General features: G+C 38.0%; 1 protein-coding gene across 1 annotated transcript in view; it reads right to left on the reverse strand.

Annotated features, from left to right (window-relative positions):
• The window catches only part of gpc3 (glypican 3), a 719,214-nt gene that overhangs the window by 321,673 nt on the left and 384,854 nt on the right, over positions 1-12,687 (reverse strand). Inside the window, exon 3 of the mRNA XM_028815765.2 lies at positions 4,081-4,781. Coding sequence (XP_028671598.1) covers positions 4,081-4,781 — 701 coding nt within the window. The remainder of the gene's footprint in view (positions 1-4,080; positions 4,782-12,687) is intronic.

The raw sequence follows: 12,687 nt of genomic DNA on the forward strand, positions 1-12,687 counted from the left end.
GAAGTTTTGGAAACTGTGTAGTGTGAGTGAGAGTTCTGTTATGAAGGAGAGGGGATATCATTCATAGCTTAACTCACCTCAGATGAGGAACGGTGACTTCCCTCACTCATGGACTGCAGAAAGCATCAGTAGCAGAGGGGGGCTTTCACAGAGATTGTTGAAGCAGTCTGTGTTACAGGAAATATCAGCGTGATAGTAGTGATATTGAGTAATGTTATGAAGATGATTCAAAGCTGATTTAAAATTGCTGCAAATCACAAATCTGTATTGGTATTACCAGCCCACAGTTAGAACTGCCTGATCGTAAAATGGATTTGAATAAATGTCTGCCAACAAGAAACAGTAGTTTCTGTAATTAATTTCACTCACTCCATCTTTACTCATTCTATTTCTATTAACACTAATTCTGAACAAGAGTGATACTGCATGGGTTACAGAAAAAGACTGCTTCATTCTGTTTCGTCATGGCTTAGTTCTATCACATAAATTGCATTTTTTTATTTCTTCAGTATTTATTTACACAACACACTGCAAAATGTGTGTAATTCTGTGCTGACTGGTATTGCAAACTTAGTAACAATATGCAAATGGACAATTTATTGTCACATCTACAGTGTTAAATGAAATTTATATTTGCATACCTGACCAACATACACAACACAACACTGAATCTCACGTCATAGATTATGTAAAATGTAACATCACAAAATATGCATACGTATAGTGGTGAGCAAAACAGCCAAGTTTCCTTTTGCATACAGTTTCAGGATGTGTGCAATTTTTAAATCAAGAACTTCACTAAAAGAAGTGTTAAAGGTTTTTTGGAGAGTGAAATGTAAGGAACACTGTTCGATGAGTGTATGGCAACACTGCACCCTTTTTTGGACTCATACGTTACTCACAAAAGGGCCCAGATGAAACATATCTTTTGGAAATGCAACATGGCTAAATACAGCCCATGATGAGACAAAAATAGGAGTGTACTCCTAGACAAAAGCTGTAATCCAGTGAGGCAATGAAATTGTTATCCAAAGTGGCTAAGATATCTTGCTTTGCCAGTGCTTCAATTTAAAATTTGTGTGTATCGATCAAAGTGTCTCCCATCAGAATTATTTTTCTCTCTTAAAATATTTTTGAGCACAATATACTATGTGGGAATTTGGGCTGCTTGTTCTCTATCATCTTCTGTGTGGGTTCCTCACATATATTTTTTCCTGAATGCAATGGTTAAACATTGGTGCCATGAGAATATTTTGTTTTTTAATCAGGTAGTGTCAGGTGTAGGAGGACAATGGGCCATTACCCAGACAGGATGCAAGTGCAATGACACAAGCAAACTGGCTGGAGGGACAAGGAAACAAATTTGTACCTGGCCAGTATAATATAGCAGATGGACCAAGAAAAGCCTGGGATCTGGAGTGGTTCCATTCCCCATAGGTCAGGTGGTGGTGGTCCTCGTATGGGAACCCAATCAGGACAACAGCACAGGTGCTTGGTAGATGGAGTCCGGAAGTGCAACCCTGTCAGGATCCCTGTGGATCAAGAGAGGGCACTGTCAGGGGAGGACCTCCCAACTTTTCTTATGGCCTAGAAGTGTTTCCTGCAGGATATGATGTCACACTGGAAACACTCCAATGTCCGGAATGAAAGACAGCCTGATGCCACATATCCTGAAGTCAGAGCTGGGAGGCTGCGGACAACACTCAGCAAAGGAGGGATAGAGGAAGAACTGTATGATTTATTTTGATTCTGTGGTGTATTACTGGAGAGAGGCTTGTGTTTAAAGGTACTTGAGTTAATAAATATCCTTTATTGTATTCATATAACATGAGGTATATTGCTGTTGCTGTGGTTTGGGGCTCTCTGGCGCCCCTTGTGGTTACATAGGTTATTACTCCTGTTACTGGCATGTGGCTCATGGCTCCCATGGAAGTTGCACAGCGCAACACCTATCTTTACATTCGGTTTCCAGGTTCATTTGGTATCTGTGATTGGGATAAAAACCCTATTGGTTGAAAAGAATATTGTCTGTCTACTTTCTGGTTTCTGATTCTACCATTTGTCTCTCCTATTTCTGGTTTATGATTGGGCTTTGAAGTTTAGGGTTTGGTCTTTACAATTTTGACTCATTTTTTTTATTTGATTTTTGCTTTAATTTTATCTTCTGGTCCTCTTCTTGCCTTAGGGCAGAACAGCTACAAGCTTGCAAATGAGATGGAAATATTGAAGATAAAAGGTTTTTATATAATGTATACTAAACACATTTCTTACTGGGTCAGTGTTACATGTTTTATTTGGTTTTGAAATAGTATTCTTTTTATAAAGCAAAATTCTAAGTGACACTATAAACTCAATTTTGCTGGAATAACTCGTTTACCACAAATAATAATCTAAAATTAGCCCAGGTACATAGTTTATGCCTTGACGGACTACTACAAAAGGCAAAGCAAAACACTATAACTATAACACTTACGGTCTTTTTAGGTATGTAATAAATATGAAATCAAATAATAATTTTCTTGGAACTGTCTTGGATTCTGACTTTGGTATTGGATTAGATTAGATTAACTTTATTAATTCTATGGGGAAATTTAGAAAACCACCAGGCGTCCATTGTTCTGATTGTTGTTATAATGAAAAGTAGGCCAAGTGGAGCTGAGTAGAAGCCAAAAGGAGTTATGCATAGCTGGTATACTGCAGTGTCAAGTCCATATCTCAACCGCTGAGTGCCATCTTAGTCTCTTACAAGGACAACATTCTGTAACAGTATGGAAGAAAATCCAGAAAGGAACTACCAGACTGACTACAGGATAAGATTCACATGTCTTTGCTATTAGCAGTGATGACAACACCATAGTATATACTAACATGACCTGCTGGATTTGAAAGTTCTGCCCAGAGCTAATAATTTTATCCTGTACCATAACTTTATTTGACTTTTGCCATGGACTCTGTTGTGAAGCTTCTTTTATTATTTATTGCAACTCTTGTTACAATTTCTTACGTATGCCTTTTCCAGACAGCTGTCTTGATGAATTTGCATTTGCTCTTTTTGATTTTGTTATGCTGATTAAATAATCCAAGTAATAAGAAAGTTATGGGAAAAAATCTACCAATTTGTTTTTAAGTGTTTAAGTGCACTGTAAGGCCTTCTTTGTGGAGAATGATGCATTACACAGAAATAAATCAATCAAGATGTTATTCAATGTCAGTGTCATAATAAAAATATTAGGAGGGATGACACCCTTGAATCATATGAAGTACAACAAATCAACTGGAGCTTCACTGACCCCACAAGAAGTGGGCCTGTTCAATATGCCAACTCCCTTTAACTGCTTAGTGCAGGAAAGTATTGCTAACATACTATGGTGATAAACATGTACTAACATTAACCCCCAAAAATAGCACTTATACTTGGGATGGTTTAATTACAGATAAGCCCATCAATGGTTTATTTTTTCAAACACTAAATTAAAAAGCTTTTGCTGCTTTTCTGTGCAGGCACACCAGCAGGCAGTTGATGTCTTTTGAAAGGTTTGAGTTAAGCACCTACTGCTTGTCATGTCCCATTTCACTATCAAATGTTGCTTTTATTCCAGCACCTTCTTCGCCCACCTTCAGCCTGGTACAAACAGTAAGATCTGATCAATCTGAGTGACTGATTCACTGCTTGTGGATTGATGACTAAAACCTAATGTGAACACTAGGACATAGCTCAAACCATTCATCAGAATAATGATGAATGTGTCTGATTTTGAGAAGATATTTGAAATAACATTGCAGTTAACTCATGGAGTCAACAATGGGGACAGGCGAATGCCATGAGAATAAAATTACAAACAGTGAAAAATGTTTTGGTACGGAGCAAGTAGGAGAGATTTTTAATGATTTTTAAAGATTTTTAATGAGAGTCTTTGCACAAAGACAGAGGTTCCCAATAATACTCAAAGAACAAAAAGCAGGCCTGAAATCAGAAACTGATGATTACTTCAGTGGAATGTGAAGGACATAACATAACCCCCATATAATTCTTTTTGAGCCATTGAGATTGGCAGTCATCACAATTACTGTTGCACTCACCACAGTAGACAGTCGGAGTCGGTTCTTGTTAGCATGGAGTACAGCATCCCTGATCAGTGTGTACATTTTGAGCAGCACATTCTCTGCATCATAAATGCCCTGCATCCCACTGGCCACTGCTCCCAGTCCATTGATGTATTCCTGCCAGTACTGGTGCACCTCAGTCACATGATTCAAGCAAGAATGCATGACAAGTTGGCAGTAACCCACACATGGTTTGGCCAAAAGGAGGCCCTGACAGCCAGGGCAGTACCACAGTTTCAGTAGAGCACGTCCACATTCCTTGCCAAACTTCAGATGGTCAGTGGTGTTTATAATCTCGATTCCCAGGTTGAGTGCCTGCACAAAGACACGAGTGGCAAGCAGTGAGTGGGACAGCCTTGTCATAATAACCTTAGGAAAGGGCCCAAATGCCCCCACCTCTTTCCATAATGTGCGCAGGCACTCCATTGAGAACTCTGGTCCTCGAGAGCCCTTTTTCATTGGGTTGAGAAGCCTGTGGTACACTAAAGGAAAAAGATTGTTGAAGAAGGAGTTGACCATGTCGTCCACGTTCGTGTCCGAGCCCAGGATGTAGAGAGACATATCTGTAAACAGCTCGCCAACAGGGTTGGAGGCCTCCCCCACAAGTTCACGGAAATTGCTCCGAAACATGAGGTTTGTGTAGTTGCGGGCATGGCGAATCACCATATCAAAAGCCTCTGCAAAAAAAAAAAAAAATTATTATAATAAAAATGAAACACATCTCTGTTCAATATGAAACTTTGCCCACAAATAAAAGTATAGATTTTAGCCTAAAACAGAAATGTTGGATATGCAAAGTAGGGCTTTATTGTTAGTGTGAAAAGTAAAGCAATGTCAGAGGCCATGAGCAGAGGAGGCCTTCAAAAGAAATTGTTCTGCAGATGGTTCATATTCTGTGCAGGCAGCATTTGGCTTAGAGGGCTCCAGTGGAAACACATTTTCTCAACACTGTTCCAGGTATGTTGATTTAGGGTTTGTTTCAAAGTCAGATAGGAACAAATAATTAAGAAGACCAAACTTTAACCTTTTATAGTCCTCCAATCTGTGCAACCGCCACACCCACAGCTGCCCAGACCTGACCACAGAGGAAGCTGGAGTACAGTTAAGGTAGGAAATCACTTACAACATAAAGGCAAACACACTATACACCTGACCAGTTTAATTCTGCCGAGCACGTCTTTGGACTGTGGGAAGAAACTGTGGATGTGCATGAAGATTTCATGATCAAAACATCTCAGCTTTTTTACAGTGCTGAAACATATTCAGAAAACTACATCCAGGAAAAAAAATAAGCACTAGCCAGGAGGATAATATTAAATTTCAGCGACTTCAAAAAGCATTCACCATCTTGAAGTCAGATAAAAAGTAATAAGCATATTAACTTTAAAATTCAATAAAATCTGAACAGGAAATTACAGCATGTCAATCAGGTCTAGGTGTCTTTCTTTCCTCCTACAGCACTCAAGTCCCAGTTGATACTGGATGATCCTCTTGTGGTAGAAATCCTTTCTAGCCATGCAGAAATGGTCAGTGTTCAATTCTCTTTGATGAGCTCATCGATTTTTACTTTGTTGCTCTCTTTAGAGGCAGATTGTGACAGACAGCTATGAGGCAAATTGATAATATGTAAGTTCCTCTCTCATGCTCCATTAAATATGTAAATAAAGACACTAAATAACTTTTAATATCTAAAATATTATAACACCTGAAGTATTACTGATAATTGCTTATAAAAATAGAGATCTCAAGGCACTTATCAATAGGATGTCTCCATTATTTACATAAGAAACCAAAGACGGCTAAACTCCTGTCACTAACAGCCGACTTTTAATTGGATCATCCCAGACTAATCATGGTAAGTTGCTAGTCTTCTCTCCACCAGAAAGAGGGGATTGTCAGATAGAGCCGACTTTATTTTACTGTGACAATGGGATGGCAAGATCTACCTTTGTAAAAACAGGCAGAGAGCGTGTCTCCAAACTGGCCACCCAATAAAATATTTGAAAATGTCACCTTCCCACCCTGCAAATGGTGCACTGCTTGTCCTTGCCTTGGAGAAAACAGCATGCTGGTTATACTGATCAGTAAAAAATAAATAAACACATAATTTTGCATAGAACAAAATCTGATAATAGACTGAGGCTTTAAATGTCATGTTATAAAACAATGGCAGTGATTCTTTGACTCCAATGTAGAAACAGACACTGTCATGGTAGTGAGAGCAACATCCCGTTAGCAGTCAGAAGCTCAACTCAGTTTTGGTCTTGTTTATTTTGAATATTTATCTTATTCTTCTTATTATTTTTGATTACTTTTAGTTGTTACTGTAGATGCTATTGTTACTGTGAAACCTCTTATTATTTATTATAACTTTTCCTGTTGTGATTCATTTTGAATAACACTTACAGAAGATGTACTGAATTTCAAGAAAACAGCAGGAAACTGATTGTGCTAATTTACAAATGTAATGCACACTATGCATTGTTTCTTGACATTCCATAACCTTATTTTTCTAGATGTTTCTTGCATATTATATTTTTATTTGAAGTTTTCAGGGGTTCACACAATAAAAAGAACTATCATGACAATACTTTTTAATAAGTATGGAACACATGTTTTTTGTATTTTGCCTGTACAGAATAAAATATTCATCATTTTAGCAAAAATATTTCTGGGATTTAATTGATGTGTGGAACATTCATTTTGAGTAAATAATGACAAAGTTATGTTGAATGAAATCAATGTACTAAAAAATGGTCAAAGATGGCTCAGAATCCACAGAGTTCCAGTACTGTGCCCATCTTCTGACACCGATAGCACCCATGCAGGCATTACATATGCACATTAAAGCATGTGTGAATCTGCACCACTGGAATTCCCTTCTTTACAAGAAATTAAATCAGCATGTTGTTCTTGTCAGTTCATTTCTTGCACTGAACTACAAACACATGGTTGAGACAGGAGATATCATTATTCATTTAGGCATGTCAAGCCTGTTGTGCCTATGGGTTGTAAACTAAAGGGTACACAGGAGAAGATGTCAGGAAAGTGTCACCTGTGTGCCTATCTCCTCTACAGCTCAGAAGTCACTGACCTGGATGAAGATCTCTAACCCTAGCCTGACTCATCTCTCAGTCCTCCTCCACACCCACTGGCTCACCTGAATGCAAAGACTTCACTCCAAAGTCTCCATTGTTTTTGGCGTAACTGTCATCACTGTTAAGGGCACTACTAAGGCACTCAAGGATTATTAAAGTCAAACCAGGTCAAGATTAACAGTTTGAGAAAGTAAGCCAGGAATGAAGCAGAGATCAAAACCGGAAAGATAATAATAAATCAAAGTGAACAAAGCCAAAGGGGTAAAAACAAGAAAGTAGTACAAGAGAACAAAACAGAAGTCAAAGCCAGGGAAACCTAGCACTAGGGCCTACTTGGAAAATAAGCTAACTAGATATAATAACTATAATATATTATGTATTTTATATATAACATATAATATATTATTATAATAGATATAATAACCGTGATGTCCCTACATTGATGGATTAAAGGCCAGAAGTCCACATGACCGTCATCATCAAGTCCTTCCATGTGAACCCTGAATACAATGAGGACTGATTGAGGTCATTTATGTTAGGTAGAATGCCTAGAAGGGGCTGGGTGGTCTCATGGCCTGGAACCCCTGCAGATTTTATTTTTTTTCTCCAGCCATCTGGAGTTTGTTTTCTGTTTTTCCTGTCCTCCCTGGCCATCGGACCTTACTTTTATTCTATTTTAATTAGTGTTCCCTTATTTTATTTCTTATTTATTTTGTCTTTTTTCTCATTCTTCATCATGTAAAGCACTTTGAGCTACATTATTTGTATGAAAATGTGCAATATAAATAAATGTTGTTGTTGTTGTAGAGATTTGTTGTAAGGAATATCCAATGAGGGATACTGAACAATACTAGACACACAGCATCCTGACATATTTATACCAGAAGTACTGGTCACTGATCCGAATCCTGCGATAATGAAAATGGGAGCATGACTGTGTGTGAATAAAATGGCGTTACATACACGACTGGAACCAAAATCAACACCTTTAAAATATAAACAAAGTGAAAACAAAAGTCAGAAATGAAAATATAAAAAAGCGATTTAAACTTATCAGCTCACAAGAAATGGTATTGCTAGATAAGATACTGCAAGTTTCAGTATTCTCAGGCACTTCTTGAGGAGTTCATTTTTGTTTGACCCTTGTACTTTTTGATATCATTTTGTGCTATTGCACAGAAATCAGAAAACCATAATTAGGTTTTTTGACCTCCAACATACAGACCTCATATTGTCTTTGTGGGAATTGCATGCTGTCCATGTGTCTGGTGGTGGCGTTTTAACCCGTGCCCTAGGTAAACTGTGGACTGTAAACTAGCTCTTGATGAGTGAGAATGAGTGTGTGTGTCTGCTCTTAATAGACTGACACCTCAGCTGGAGCCATTTTCTGACTTTGCATTCAGTGCTGCTGGGATAGACTCAGCTCAAGCAACTCCAAACTGGATTGTGTGGCTTTAATAACACATAGATCAAGCGACTGTTTCGTTAAATATAGATGGAATTTGTTATGGAATTTGCTGAAAAAAATTATTTACCAGGACATTTAAATATGCTAATGTGAATAGTTAAACATCAGCTTCTAACAAAGCAACCTAGAGACAGGCCAAGCTGGCAATCACAAGAGAAGAGCTGCTGCATGAGCGGTTTACAAGGAGTACATTTATTGGGTAAAAAGCTAGTTTATCACAAAATACTCACACATCTAATACATATCAATAAAACTGTGTATTTTGTCTCATGGTTTATTAATTAAAAAAGCAAAATGAAGTTATTCAATACTGACAATAAGACGACTGTGTCATACATATTCGGATGTTTGTATTTCTTTTCAATTTCTATGGTATTCACTGAGAACAACTAAGCCATGGTGTATGGTACCACTCACATTAAAAAACATTTTGGTTAATCGAAAATGACCCAAAATTCTTTTACTTTTTATAAAACTGTTGTTTATGATTGGCCACAATGTGTGCTGTGATGAGAATGACTAACCCCAGGGCAGTCATTGCCGAGATGAATTGCACTATTTCTGTATGTTTGAGTCATGTTTTGTTTGCTGTTCCCACTTCCTTTCTCATCACTCCCATTGAGATCTAACAGTTATTTGGACTGTACAGTAAGTAGCCTACTTCACTGGCCTGCTGTGAGTGAGCACTCCCTGTGATGGACATATGCCTTGTCCTACCGCTGGTTCCTTCCTTGTACCTGGTGCTACGGAGATAGTCTGTTTCCACCTGCTGATCCTGTTATAGAAAATCAGTATCATCAAGGCTGTGAGAAGTAGCATTCAGCTGAAATAAATGGCAGCTTTCCTTTATTAGTTAGTAGTCTTTGCTAACTAACACGTGTAATCAACTATGGTATCCAGTGCATAAATTTCTGGTTCAAGTCCCCATCATAGTATAATCACTTACATGAAAGGTGTTTTCTGTTTATGTATCATTGTAAAAGATGATGATAATGGCTTAATACTATAAAATAGAAAATAAAATACACATTCATTTGGTTGCTTGTCTATGTTTAACACCTTTTCAGTTTATAATATGCCATTTGTACTTAAAAGGTGTAATGTCAGTCTACATTTCTCATATTTGTTTTTTCACTTTGTTTTCTGGCCTGTTCATTTTTTATGTTCTGTAATCTTAATATGGCAATTCCTTAGTAACTTGTAAGTCATTATAACCAAGTGGAGTCACTCGACTAAATGGACATGCACATATATTGTATAACTTTATCACACAGTCAACATTTCAGATACTGTATATGACTGACAACATTTTAATCAAAATGTTAACTTTAGAGGGGCACACTCACATCTTCTCTCAAACCCAAATGAGGATCAATGAGGTTAAAAATGTGGTTTTGTGTCAAAGGGATGGTAGTGACACATGAAGTACACTAAGGAAGCAGAAACCAAAATCCATTGGCCAATGAGCCTACCGATACACTAAGTGATACCTGTTGTGTTTAAGTTAGGATATCTCCCCTGGCTTATGTTACAATTTCTTTTTTATGTCTTTTTAGTTAATCTTTGATCCAATGTTTTATGTTATTATTGGTATTTATATATTTGTCAGATCATATATTTTCTGTTAATTAATCTCTGTGTGTGTAATATGTTCTCCGATGTTCCTTATATTTTGTGGGTGGGTCCCCAAGTGACAGGGCCCTCACATCAATTACAATTTAGCGTCCGCCCCAAGCCCTATAAAGGCAAGCTGGAAACTGAAGTCCAGTGTGGTTCATTTGTATCTGCTCGGTGGATTTTGATGGTTATGTGAGTATTGTATTCTATTTGGTTTTGGTCTGTTTTTTTCCATTCACTTTGTTTGACTTCTTAGGATTATTTCTTGTGGATTTCTTACTGTGTTTCTTTTTGGTTTAGATGGCCTTGTGGACAACTCCTTTTGTCTCGTTTTTTTGCTCTGTCGGAATATTTTGTTGATTTTCTACATTCTTGTGAATAAATTTTCTATATATAAAGATTCCTTTGCGTGATTACTTTCTGCAAGCCAGAGTTTTACGGTTCACCCTTTTGTGAAGCATATTTATTGCATTCAAAAATATTTTGAACTTTTAAAACTATGCCCTACTTGGCCTAAGTCGCCTATACAGTGGGAGCACAGGCTGCTTTGGAGTGCTGCCTCTTCAGGGCAGGCTACTGCAGATACCAACCTGTTTTCTGCTCAGTTCTGGAGGCTTTACACCTTTGACATTTGTGTGCTGCTGAAACCTTAATCCCTGGCTTTCACATGGAGTGTCTGTTTCACTCTCCTTCTCCTACAATATATTTTAATGATTTCTGCTCAGCACACTCCTTCCCCACCTACTGGCCCTTCTTCCTCTCACCAACTAAGCTGTTGTCATCTAGATGACCTCCCGTCTCCAAGCCCTGGTCTAGTCTTAAGCACCAGGCAAGAGATACTTCCAACATGCCCCAGACATTACTTCTGTGGTAGCATATGCTATGTGGAAGCCCTAGGGTTTTGTGCCTCTAGACACTTCTGCACTTGTAAGCTCTAGATGCCATGTCTTCTGTGATAGCTAGTAGGAGTTCACAAATGCCATATGAGAATTACACCCCATCCTCCATTGCGATGAGACGTCTAACATATTAGCAGTCATTCCTCATTGCCCTATTCTAGGTTCTAAGTCTTGAGAACCCTATAAGGTCCTGTGTCCATACATAAGTCACCTCTGTTGGTCCAAATCCAGATGGCTACCTGCCTTAGTATTGTATTATACCACCAGGTACCATGGTGTTATTTGCTTCACAGATGCAGAGTTTTTAGTTCCATTGACAGCTCAGTCATAGATTTTGTGCTGTTTGCTCATTCTCCCTGTGTTCGTGTGGACTTTTCCCTGGCTTTCTTCTCACAACCCAAAGCCATATGTTTCATTTTGCCCCATGTGTAACGGTGCAGTGTCTAAGAAGCAGTGAAGCATTTAGGGTTAGTTCCTGTCTTGGGCCCTGTCCTCCATGATCAAGGACTGGATTAAGTGGATTCCAGCTGACACATTTATGAAGTCGCATTTATGGGGTTGGTCACTGGACTCATTTACTGAGTCCTGGAGGTTCAAAGACAAAGTGTTCTGAGATAAAAACACACAACATCTGATTAAAGAAAAAATCCCATTTGAGCTCCATACCAGATCAATGCCTGCATATTATTTTTTCCTTCTTTTTTAGAATTACTGGAAAAAAACTCCGGGTGTCAGCAGGCTTATCTGTTGCTTAATCAGCATTACACAGATTAAAGCGAGCCATCATGCCAGAGTGGCCCAAAGTCTGAATCTCTTCCAAAGAGAGATCGATTAACGATGTGAGCATTAATGAGTCTGATTAGTTTGGAGTACATTTTTACAAGAAGCCTGATTGTTCCAATTACTGGCCTGTGATCATTTAATGAATACATCACAGCCATAAATAGAGCTATCTCAGGGTAACATGGTTGGGTTCAAGATGATGAGGTCAGCATAGGTCTGATCAAACCTACTAGCAAAGGAAAAAATTACTTGGCAGTTGCTTAAAAATTTAAACCTTGTCAGCCAAAAAGAAAAACTGGGCCCCTCATTTGAAAAACATAAAACAAGTGAAGGCATCTTTGTTTCTGTTGGTAATTTTATTCATTTTAATGCAATCATGCTGCATTGACGTTACTGATATACAATATGTCTCAGTAACCACATCATTCATAATAAAATAAAAATAGGACTTGTCTTTTTCGACTCGTGTAAAAATGCTTTTATCAATGAATGATGTACGTGTCTACATTAGTGCATTCTGTCTCTTCCATCTGGATCTTTGTAGTTAACTGTGACCATTTTGAACAAAGTCTGTGTGATGAGTGGACAGACACTTTGGAGCAGCACACCTTCGAATATGCCATCTTTTGTGTTAACAGTTGACCTCTTCTGTCTAGCCAAGCTTGAATTGCCTTTTAAATTATTAAAGAGATTTTTTTTCTTACTTTTATATTAAAAG

The sequence above is a fragment of the Erpetoichthys calabaricus genome, chromosome 12 (assembly GCF_900747795.2).
Source record: "Erpetoichthys calabaricus chromosome 12, fErpCal1.3, whole genome shotgun sequence".
In the NCBI taxonomy this organism is placed as follows: Eukaryota; Metazoa; Chordata; class Cladistia; order Polypteriformes; family Polypteridae; genus Erpetoichthys; species Erpetoichthys calabaricus.